This window comes from Lycium ferocissimum, chromosome 8, assembly GCF_029784015.1.
Source record: "Lycium ferocissimum isolate CSIRO_LF1 chromosome 8, AGI_CSIRO_Lferr_CH_V1, whole genome shotgun sequence".
NCBI classification, from domain to species: domain Eukaryota; kingdom Viridiplantae; phylum Streptophyta; class Magnoliopsida; order Solanales; family Solanaceae; genus Lycium; species Lycium ferocissimum.
Window position 1 is genome coordinate 42476082 of NC_081349.1, and position 12952 is coordinate 42489033.

At 36.1% G+C, this 12952-nt stretch overlaps 1 protein-coding gene across 1 annotated transcript; it reads right to left on the reverse strand.

The window, feature by feature from the left end:
* Window positions 1–1623: 1623 nt before the first annotated feature.
* Window positions 1624–9324, reverse strand: LOC132066381 (uncharacterized). The gene is made up of 8 exons (XM_059459702.1): window positions 9235–9324; window positions 7491–7562; window positions 7402–7412; window positions 7013–7089; window positions 4215–4321; window positions 3636–3740; window positions 1838–2037; window positions 1624–1726 (listed from the first exon to the last, which is right to left on the reverse strand). The coding sequence occupies exons 1-8, from the start codon at window positions 9322–9324 to the stop codon at window positions 1624–1626; spliced, it is 765 nt and encodes a 254-aa protein (XP_059315685.1).
* Window positions 9325–12952: the final 3628 nt, after the last annotated feature.

Below are 12952 nucleotides of genomic sequence, written 5' to 3' on the forward strand. Positions count from 1 at the left end.
TTTTATTAAAAAGAACAAAAGTACTTTTCAAAATAAATAGATCTTAAAACCAATGCAATTTATCATGGTTAAGTGATTTAATGAAGTGAATATATACATTAATTAACTATGGTCAAGTGATAGTTGTATATATCCAAACACAAGTCATGCATTCACTAATTTGGTATAAACAAGTGGGTAAGTTTTTACCTATCTATCCATGTACTTTAAACCATATAGACTTACTCTTCATAATTCTGCACAACTCCAAACATAAATACAATTTCTACAATTGAACACTTAGCCAATGTTGTTAAATACGATCGCATTTAGAGATTGTTACTTAAAAAAGGTTACTCATTTAATCATCAATTCAAGCTCCGATTTCATAAAGAATTATGAGTTCTGAAAAATGAAGAATAATCCATATAGGGGATTTTATAAACATGGATGAACGCCTCATGCAACTTAAAGTTCTGGATAAAACATTTAAACACATTTGCAAGACTTCCCATTATATTCATTATGTTGCTTAAATACAACAGGTAAGTCAACAAATCAAATTCTAATTGTTAATTTGTCAGACCATGATTGTTAGTAGCAAATTTTGCTAGAAGAGACTTGCTAAAAATCTGCATAGAGAGAGCGTCAAAAGAAAAGGACATGTCATGGTGTATGCAGTAACAGTATGTAAAAAATCATGTAAGTATATATTTGGTATTTGCTAATTTTCCATGTTTGGTTGGTCAAAATGCTTTGGAATACATTTTCTCTAGGAAAGCAAGCTCCTTAAGAATAAGAAAAATGACTTCCCTAACGAAAAGGAAAACAAGTTCCATAATCGAAACATTCCAAGTCCATGATCTACACATTTGAGATCTTACAGGAATGAAACTCTGATTGCCAAATCTTTATGGGATAGGAAAATTCCATTCAGGATTTCTTTTCACCTGCTGAGGGTTATTTTATTCACAACAAAACCTCTACTGATGAGAGGGTTCAAAAAAGTTACTTCTTACAGCTGATGTGCCAGGTTTAGTACGTAAATCATCAAAAATCTAATGTGACTTTATCTCTAATTTACATTTAATCTAATCTGACTTTTTATTCTCTAATTTACATTCGATATTAGCTCGGCGGTTCTACTGTAAGGAATCATAACCCGAGAAAGATAAACAAAGTAAAAGGAGAATCTTCAGCATGCAGCAAGGCTAGTTGGAGGTTCATACTCGAAACCTTTAGGCAACATATACTACAGTAAAGCTGCAGAATTGTATTATACTACCGAGGGAAAACTATCACTCCTAGTTTAAGCTCTACAACAAGTTTCAAGCTTTACAACATTCAAATATGGTAGCAGCGTGATTTCAGTTAAGAAAGCTCTTTACAAGTATATAGGGAATGGATTCTCTAAAGCAAGTTGGTTGAATTCCTTCCCAAGAATTTTGAGGTATGTTGCTATATGTACATGCTAGTCAATGCTTCACTCATTAGTGATATGGTCTATTTCCTCGGCAAGTCATATTGTACGATATCAGGTCCAGCATATTTTGAATCTCTGGATGTCGCTGCAAAGGCATAGGCGAAAATAAATAATTATCACGGCGAGCCCATGGAAGTAATATCAATTATTGCATCATGTTGTTAGTTGTTGAAGAAAGAAGCTGATGGACTCACACTAAGAAGGATGTGAAAAGTGTCGCCAGATAGCTGTGGAGGATAATTGTGAATCAATTCATCATATACCCTGTATTACGAAGGGAGATCAAACAGTAATTCACATAAAATATTAATGGATAATTCGAGACGAAACGACCATTATTATGAAACCAGAGCAGCAGGAACAAAAAGAGTTTACCCGCTTAACATTGATTTTCGTGAAAGACACAGATAGCATTGAACAACATATTTTAGCGTCCGTAAACAAAGGCTTCTAGAAAGTTTGTCTACCAGTCGACGCAAGACTTGTACCAGTAACTGAACACGTTTGGGTGAATCACAACAATAGTTTAGCCCTGCCTCTTGCATCAAGATTTTCATAACTATGTGCGTTGCAGCCTGCACAGACATAACAGTCGTTCCATTTATTAGACCCAAAGAAGATATGTCCATATCAGCAGAAAGCAACATAGTAATTCAGAACAAAAGTTGACAAAGTAGAAAAGTCTGCAAAGGAAAGTTTGCTTATCATGGCTCACTTTCAAATGAAGATATGCATTTTACTGCTTGACAAACTAAAATAGATTATACTATATATATGAAATGAAGAAGGATTTGGAGCGAGTGGGTGCCCATTGCTACGAAACTTGACAGGAGAGATGAAAAGGCAACCTGATAACAAAGAGGTGATGTCCTAAATAGTTTAAAGACATGCACAGTGATACAAATATACATTGGTCAGCAAAGCTCGAAAGAAATGAGGAATCAATGAGAAATAGTAGAAGATACACATCGACTCAAGTTGCTGGAATCTTACATGAGAAAACTAGAAGAATGCAAAGAGTAAGAAAAGGGGATTCGACAAAAGGTTTATTCCAAAATAAACCAACTTACGCCACCCATCAATTAATCTGATAACCATGTCTAAGTTCCAATAAGTCAGGCTCCTTGGTTCCCCTAGCTGTCAATTACTGTTCCACTCCAAGACATATACAATTCATGTTCTTGGTAAAGAAGCACAATATGACCACTTCATACTACCTACAAGAAATAAATATTTGTTTACAGAATGTTGAGAATTTGACAGGAACTGGCAGACCAACAGTGCATTGTCGACTAGTTAATCAACTCTTTTGTTCAATCCTTTTCTAGAATTCCTTAGTTTCTCTATCAGCAAGATGGCATCACATAAGTACTTAATACAATGTTAAACACCACAAAAGGAATATTAATTTTGACAATTAAAAAAAGGATCTCTCTAGCAAATGTTCACACTTCCCAAACTTCTAGTTTATTTCAAATAAGCACTGGGATTTCAGAAGAAGAAAGGAAGACCTCCACTAACTAAAGTAGTGACTTCAATAAATGATACTCCGTGTTGAAGAACAGATTGCTGCTCTAATATTGACCAAAGTTATTTTTAAATTGATTAGTCAAACACAAACCACTATTCTCCAAAGTACTTTTTCCAAAAGCACTTTTCAAAATAAGCAGATTTTGGAAGTTGGGTCAAACAGGTTATTAGTTTGACTAGGCACGAAGTTGAATAATGTAAAGAACACTTTAGAATCTTGTGAGATGCTGACTCTTTCTTGATTTTGAGGACCAGCATCTACTTTTCTGTACCTCAAGCTCACCCGTGCATCTATTTTTGGCCTGTCTAACTGACCAAAGTTTCTGCTCTTCTTCTAATTATGCTGGTCATCTCTTCCATTCTTCAACGTCCTATGTATTGTTTTTCCTCTGGAAGGGCCTTCTTGGCGAAACCCATCCTCTGCTTTGCTCTTGATGTGTGGTCTTTCATTCTCATAAATTCATTTAATTTACTCCAGAATTCAAAATGTTTACATATGAACTACATGTACAGAAGTTGAGCACAGTATGAGCGTTTCTGATGATAAATCACGTGTATATTTATAATTATGTCGGAATAACACTCTCATAGAAGATGAAAATGAAATATTTTTGCAAAAGACGAAATTGTAGGCAGGCCTGACCTTCACAGTCCGTGTATCACCATAATCCATGCAGTACAGGCACGGAGCAATGAGTTGTGAATCCAGAAAAAGGTTAAGAATTTCTGGCCCTTGTGGATCATCAAACTGCACAAGAAAGTGAATTCAGAACATCGTATTAGTACTCCTTAGGATAACTACACAGAAACGTAAGATCAAGGGTCACATTACCATACATTAAAGTGAGTCTTTTCAGGAAATCAGATTTGTATTTTGATAATTATTATGCAGATTAGAATGTAATTATTGACTTTCAAAAACAGAAGTGGAGAAGAGTCATGGCTTGATATTTCATGCATGAAATTGATCTTAATGCATCTACAAAGTTTGCTGTAAGTATAAGGGAATTGAAAGACTCATCTTCTGCGGCATTAAGGGAAAATTAACTGCAGTAAAATAGCTTCTAATATCAATGCAGTGCAGTTATTCATGCTAGACTAAACTCCGTTATTAAGTTTAATTACTCAACTTCTGGTCCAACTAAAAGAATACTGAAAAATCAATTAGTGAAAGCAATATAATGAGAACTAGTACATATTTGATTTTAAGTTATATTATCACCTTTGCTAGGGCACCAATAAGATTCAAGCTGCTAAGCCTCACAAATTCCTGAGGCTTCCCAGTTGTAAAAATTCTGAGAAATGGGTCAACGTAAAATGGTATATTTGCTGCATAAAAAGGAAGTATTAGAAGAATAAACTACTTCTGAAATAACAGGAGCCAAGAACAATTTCCAGTTCACTCTGCACTCAGTCTATGATCCCTTTTACTTGTGCCCTTTCACAATCCACTAAGCAAATCAGGAGGGTAGAAGGAAGAGGATGAAACCATGGAAACCATTGAAAAAGTGCATAAAAGTCAAATGTTTGCAGGCACCATGTGCAAACAAACACAAAAATGATAGTGTTATGAACATTTACAGTTCATGTTTGGACTACATTAGAAGCAGAAACCATGGGAACTGTCAACCTTTTAAATTATTTTTTAGAAAAAAGAAGCACAGGCTAGGACGGACATATAAACGACAAAGAGTAACATAGATGAAGAACTGACTTATGAAAAAAAGGATTGCACTGGGTACAATGTTCTTGTACGCATTCAGATATGCCAAGAAACTCTAATACAAATGTAGTATTGCAATAACACTTGGGTCAATGAAAAGGTAAAACAAAACTCGTCTATTTGAAAACCTATTAAGTTGAATCTGTTGTTTCGATAGATATGTGCATACTCATTTGCATCTGTACTAATTTACTCACTTTTTAAGAGTAGATTAACAAAGATTTGGCATAAAATTCATTTTAGAGTGGAGCACTGAAGAATCACGCTACCTTTGATGAGCACTGTTCTTGCTTCTGGGAGAGAGGCCAAACACTGCACTCATATAGCCATAAAAGAGAGGTTGTTACATATCACGAAAGAGGCGCAAGGTGGTGAAATAGTAAACTACAATATGATAACATCAAATCCATTTTATGACCGTCATCCTCTTGATAGCAGAGGATCACTGACTATGAAATCATCTATTCAGTAAGAAAATTTCACTTTGTGAGAATTATGTCTTGTGTGTAGTGTGTACAGTTTCCATGTAGCCATGCACGGAAATCTTGTGTACGGCCTATATTCTGATAATTTTTCCCTTCATCTGCATTTTAAAGTTCAAACCCAATCTACTACTGCCTTCTAGCATTGCACTGCATGAATATTACTTCAAAAACAATTATTCAATGAGTTTTACCTTTCCTGACGACACTCTGTACATATCACACTTGAATTATCCATAGAACTGAAGTTACTATGCAGATTTTAAAAGCAGCTTGCTACTCATATTCCAGTGCCATCATCTAATTATACTGGTTGTGATATGAGGTATCCACGGAAAAATATAAACTGATTTCTGCATTTATGCTGGTACGTCAGTGTTTTATGGACATTTCAATGGGGGGAAAGGCCTAGGACCTTTATTCCTTGAAATGCCCCTCTTTCGTTCTCCTACGTTATGGTCATCAAATATTCTTACTCTCATGCACACATGAGATGCTATATCCTCTTATCATCTTAACATTGTAAAATCATGAGACCACGAGAAAGAAAGACAACATTCAGACTGTAATAGCAAATTAGTTTAACTTAGGTATGATTCTAATCTTTGATGGAGCACATTCTAGTCAAACAAGTTTTGAAACAAGTGCAGGAAGAAGATGCTGTTGAAAGCATGCTTATTTTTGTTGAGTAAAACTTTTACATTTTTCTTGATAGCAAATATGTAAATATAAAATGCGAGGACGAGATGTAAAGTTGATGAGACATGCCAAATCAAGGTATATGCAAACCCACAAGGAGAAGTACAGTGGTATAATAGGATATATTCACCTGAAGTACGGCAAGAGCATTACAAACTCGAGTTGATTCCTCCGTGGTGAGTGATGAGGTAAAAAACCTCGAGTACACTGCTGTTACTTCCTGAAGTGAAGAGAAAAGTTAAGCTTCGCGTACACTGTTAATACTTCATGAAGTAAAGAGAAAAGGTAACCTTTGAGTGCACTTTTAATACTTCCTAAAGTGAAGAGAAAAGTTAAGCGCCACAAACTCGTAGCAATTTAGAGCTCCTAGTTCATCTACGTCTTTTACCATAACATTGGATGTATATGGCTTATCTTGAGCAAGTCAAACCAAACTTGGGAAGCAACAGAGTTTGTGTAAAAGAGCTACAACAGTCCACGTCATCAAGTGATGAAGGTTAAAAAAAAAAAAAAAAAAAAAAGCCATCCGGTCTGTACAAGTTAATTGCTGATGTCTCCTGCTCCCTGCCTGAAGACTAAGTGCCTCACGCGTTTGTTTTTTGCTACTTAGAGAAAAGGCTTCATATGGATTCAATGACATGAAATCATGTTTTTGAACAAACCCAATCAGTTTCAAATCTTGATTTCAATATGCAAGGCTCATTGCAACCATCTTCAATCTATTTCAAATCCTACTGTTTTATAAATCTCATGAAAAATTACTGTTCTGGCTATGTGACCAGGACATATGGACCTTAAATCATTTCTATATTCAATTTCACACATCCCAGAAAAATAATTTAGAAATTCAGACCCAAATACAACCAAAGAGTTAACTTACAATAAAGCAACTCGAACGAATATCATGAGCATAATAACATATAAAGGTCAACTAAATTATAAAGTTCTAAAAAAAGATTTGTGATTTTCGTAGTTATCAACTCTAAAAAAATCTCAGAGTCTGGCTATAAAATGCACATAGGTTATTTCTAGTGAAGAACTGATAAGCTCCCTAAAAATGGAATATAACAAGAGTAAAGACAGCCTCAAAGGGATCAACGACTAAACTCAAACTACCAGTTTCTTTTACATCTCCCTTTCTCTCATTGAAGACAACAGTACGCAGTTGGCCATTTTTGTCAAATACTAGCAAGCTATAAAGAAGATATCCAGTTGAACCATTTCTCACAAACAGAAATTTAATTCAAGAAGTTCTACTTTTACATTGCTGTTAAGCGTTTACATCCGCAAAGTGAATACATTTCTTCTTAGCAAGAACATCCTCAAAATGATAAAACAGCTGTCTAGAAACTTTCATTTGATAAGCTAACTTAGATATTTTGGAATGGAAAGTCAAATAACATATTTATGTAATTGAGTTCACTTTGCATAATTCAGTTTCTGTGTTATATTTGATGTCAATATCATTTAGTATAGGAAACCAAATAAATAAATGTCTAGCTCACAGTTGCCTCTCCTACAGATCAAGGTACAAAATTCAAAAAGTCAAAAATGTAGTTGACAAAGTAATTGACAAAAATTAAAAGAGGTATACCTGTACAAGTATGTAGACTGTATTTAAGGAGCACCACAACTGCCAAGCGACATGGATGCAATTTCCTTCCCTCTAATAAAATATTAAAGAATTTAGCATCTCAGAAAAAAAGATTCTGGACGTGCACAAATTCAGAAGTGACAGACAGGAAAGATGAGGGATGAAGCACAAGGTAATTGGGGGAAAAAAAGATGGTCACCTTATCCTTTATCAAGATGAACCGCATTAAAGTTAACCTTATTTTAGTTGATTAATTTAATATGCTTTATTTTGTAAGTAGTATCAAATTAACCATACAAAATGAGGAAGATGCCAATCTGTTCTTTATCTTAAGGAGAAATCAGGAATCCACAGTGTGTTCTGCTTGACCTATACAAAGTTGGCACAATTGTAGAAACTATGGGTGTGTTCGCTATGGAGGAAAACATTTTCCAACGATTTTCCCATGGTCGGTTGGTCAGAATTTTTGGAGAACATTTGCTTTAGGACAACAAGTTCCTTAAAAATGAGGAAAATGAATTACCTAGCGGATGTAGCGAAAACAAGTCCCGCAAGTGGGCATTCCACTTTGATTGTGTCCTCTCCGCCCCCCAACATACCTCAGCCCCACCTCTCCACCCCCGTAGCACCCATCCCCGGCCACCCCACACCCCTACTCCTACTCCCTCCCTCACCTCCCATATACTTATATACCAAACATAAGAAAGTAAGTAAGAACTCACTTATTTTCTTGGAAAACATTCATCCCCAACACACCCTATGTATGTTTACTGAGTTTATACTCATTTCCACATACTAATTGTTGATTAAAAAACTTGATACAATATATATATCGGTCAACATACATTCAAACTCAAACAAATTCATCCATCACTAAAATTACACAGGTGAATATACACAGGCCAACTTGTTCGCAATTGAACTACAATCAATGGGCATTACAGGAGATATATAGCTTTGTTTTCGATTTAAGAAACTTGCTACTATATACATATATCAGCATACATTTAAAACTGATTAAACCAATTGATCCCCCACCCACCTCCCCCATACCTGCCTACCCCACCCACACCCACACCCACGCCCATCCCCTTCACACCCCCCACACCCAACCCCTTCACCCCCCACCCACACAACACACACGCACCCACATCCAACCCCACACACCCCTCCCCCACACCCCCTTCACACACACCCCACCCACACACCAACTAGGGGCACACCCCCCCCCCCCCCCCCCCCCCCACATGAGCCGATCCTTCGGGTGTGAACCCAGTAGCTTTTGTCCGAATCATATATTTGTATTAAAAATTTTGTCAAATATGTACAAATTATTAATTAAGAACCCAATAACTTTAAAAAATTAGAATCCCAAACCCACAAGTTTCGAACTCTGGCTCCGCCTCTGCGGCCAACCCCTTCACCCCACCCCCCTTACACCCACACCCAACCCCTTCACCCACCCAACCCCACCTACCCCCACCACCACGATAAGTTGCACTCTTAATTCAAATGATATTTTTCAATTTGCATAGCGAACACAAGAAAATGAGTAGCAAAAATCAGTTATTTTCCAAGAAAATATTTTCTTGGAAAACACTTCCATCGTACCAAACACACCCTTATAATCAATGGGGGCATTACAGGACATACATACATATATCGCTTTGTTTCCAAGAACTCAAAATTTGTAAAAGAAAAGACTGATCCTATAATTAACAACTTATTAAGTTAAGTTGCATGCCTGTTTGATGAAAGTGTTGAGATGAAGCAGAACATCACCACGAATATTATCTTCACCAAGATATCTAATCCACTGCTCTAGCGAGGCCATTCCCAAGTTACGTCGGTCTACAAATAATAACGGCGGTCGTGGTGCCAAATTATTCATTTCCGAGATAAAACGGTTAGTTAGTACTACAAATGTTCTTGGAGAAATTAATCTTCTTTGTTTTCTTGTTTGATAGTAAAGTTTATTGTGTATGAATGATGAGGGAAAGAGAAATGTAGATTTGTATTATATAGTAGCGGGAAACTTTAAGAGGGTTGCGTTTCATGCAGAATCTCCGTCTCTATTTAAAATAGTTTGAATAGAGACGTACTTTGAAAAACAAGGGAAGAGTTTTGAAACTTATGATATAAAGCGAGCTTATTGTGTGACTGTACATTATTTGGTAAAAAGAAAATTTCTAATTTAAATTATTTCTAATTTCAGAAATGTATCATTCTTTTTTCTTTTTTGGGACAGATTAAAAAGGAAAGTGTATTGCATAAATTGGGACGGGGAGAGTAGGAACTGTGTTTTTAATAATAAGACTTAGAAAATACTCCCTCCGTCTCAAATTATTTATGTTTTTGTTTGTTTTACATGCCCTTTAAAAAAAATTATGAAGAGTGTTTGACTAACTTTATCCTTATTGATGTCTACGTTATAATCTCTTTACATTAAAGGTATTTATATGTCCTCTCAATTAATGACAAAATTCTACTAAGGCTAAAATGGAAAAAATATAATTAATTGTGCCTTGAATCTCTAAAACGACAAACAATTTAAGACTACTATTTTTAGTAAACCACGATAAATAATTTAAGACGGAGGGAGTACATTTAAGCTCTTTCCACTAATAGCATATTTAGGAAGTATTTGGTCAAGCGTATACTCCAATAAGTAATGTTTGATTTATTTGTACATTTGTTAGAGAAAACGCCATAAATAGTCCCTTAACTATGGCATAGAGGTCTAAAGTGGTCCCTCATATATGCACTTACCGATTTTAGTCTTTTAACTATCCAAAAACTTATCAAGTTTGGTCTTCGTCTATTTTTATACTGTTACACCCGCACTTTCAGTGTTACGCCCCGTACTTTGGAGAAGCACTGGTTAAATTTGAATGTAAGTATGTCGAGCTATGGCTAGGTAAAACAACTTTGGAGTGTGAGAACGAAACATTATATAAGTATATTTAAGTAAAGGATGAATTATGATCTCGTAAGTAAATGAGAAGAAGGACAATCTTGAAACAGAAGAACATGATCATTATCAAGTATGATTAGTGATAAATATCATGTATGGACAGTTTCGGAAGATTTCGAGATCAAGCAAATTGAAGAAAATAAGTTTGACGAAAATTTAAGAAATGTTGGCAGGATTTTGGGCAAATTTTTAGTCAACTTTGGAGGGGCATATCTCCTAGTATATTAGGAGTTTTAAGGTGTTTCAAAAGCCTAAAATGAAGTTCGTCGAGTCTAGTTTTCAATGCAATAAATCTCTCATCGATACGACGTCGGAGTAGAGAATTATGGACGTTACAAGTTCGGCTGACAAAGCAGAAACGCATGCTACGATCGCTACGAGAACCGACTTGCTCTGATGTTTGCTACAATAAACTGCTACAGTGACCCGACCCGAATTTAACCCTATAATCAGATTTTTGCCTAGAAAATTCCAGAAAAATCAGAAGAGGGAGTGAGAGAATAAAAAAGTGAGCAATTTTTAAGTTACGGAGTATTAATCGAGGTCCGGACAGCATATAGTCGCGCTTATAGTATCGTTTTGCGGTGGATTTTGGCTTGGATTCAAGATGGATATTAGAGATATTATTGTTCTAACAAGGAAAAGGTATGAATCTCTTCTTATTGGTATTAATTTCGGCTTCTATACGGAAATAAAGTTATTAAATAGTCGTATCACAAGTTGGTTAGTTGAGAAATTTAGAAAACATCGTGTGGGATGTTTTAGGAAATATATTGGTATGGATAATGGTGTTGATGATGTTGGTATTGTTGTTATTGATTGGTTGTTTATATTATGATTTCGGGTTAGGCATATAAACAGAGGGATGCTGCCCGAATTTCGACATAATCTAAAAGGATTTTAATTAAAGGTTTGAGACAAGTGCATGATGACGAGCCTAACAATAGTATGAATGGTCGTATATGTAGATTATGAGGCTACGAATGATCTTAAGTGAATTGCAAGACAGGAAGTAAGTTGGAAGTCGAGAAATTATCTTCCAGGTATGTTAAGGCTAGCCCCTTTCTTCTAAAGGCATGATTCCTTTCTTATGAATCCAATAGGTGTTTTCCAAATGTCCCGCATCCCTTCATGTGAATTCATAAATGTTTTTCAAGAATATTCTTATTCTCAAAAGCTAGAAATTCATGATTCATAGAGTTCATGATTCAAAGGCATGACTTCTTTCTTGATAATCCATAAATATTTTCCAAAATGTCCCTATTTTCCGAGTCAAAGATTTATGATTCTATAAGCTTTTATGATAACAACAACGGACATGTTTTTACAATATGAATGACGATGTTAAAGATGAGAATGTTTCTATGATGATTATGATGATGATGATTTTAATTCTAGAAATTCCAAAGCTTATGATGTTAATACTATTATGAGATTCTGGAGATTATTTCATGATTTTATTCATTGTTGTTGATCTCACCTTAGAATAATTGTTCCTTCAAGGTGAGATATAGCGATGATGATAATTCCATAATGAAAATCGGAGGTTACCGACCTTACGTCACTCCGAAGTAGTTATAGCTTTTATTTGGCTCTCATGCATGCTTTATATATATATGTATGTATTTTACTACACCGAGCCGCGCTATAGTCGGCCGGGTACGACACCTATTGTGCAACCACTGATCAGCTGGTATTACACACCGAGTCCCGAAAGGGCCGGGTACGTTACACACCGAGTCCCGAAAGGGCCGGGTACGTTACACACCGAGTCCCGAAAAGGCCGGGTACGTTATTCTGATGATATTATATATATATATGTATGTAAGAAAAAGTTTTTTTAAAGGCTAAGCATGCATGACATCCGCCTTATGAGGCATTCAGATGTACAGGTTATCTCTCTTATTCCATGTTACCTTTCATATCTATATTATGTTATTATTCATGCCTTACATACTCGGACATTATTCATACCGATGTCCCTTTTTCGTGACGCCGCGCTCATGCCCGCAGTAGGCAGGGAGAGGGATCGACCCGTAGGTCTTCTATCGGCGGATTCTCGGGAGCACTCCACTTTCTTCGAGTCGCGCTTATTTGGTATTGTCCTTATGATCATTTATATTCCATGTAGGGGCTCGTAGACGCGTGTGTACGGCTTAGATGTTTTGTAGCTCCACCGTTCATATTATGGTATAATATATTGGTGGCACTTGTCGGCCTTATTTTGAGCTCTTGATACTTTATCGTTAGCCTTGCCGCTTTTATGATATACGTCGTGTTGTGGCGACCTTGTCGGTCCGCATATGTACATATGTGCCGAATGATCGGATATTCCTATGTTGGCCTTTTTCTCGCGCGCAGTGTTCTTTTCGAGCTATGGTTTATAATGTTCAAAGTAACGGATAAGTCAGGTGGTTCCCGGCCTACGGGTCGGAGCCCGTCATACTCCTGGTAGGGGTGTGACATATACAAACAACGTACATAATCC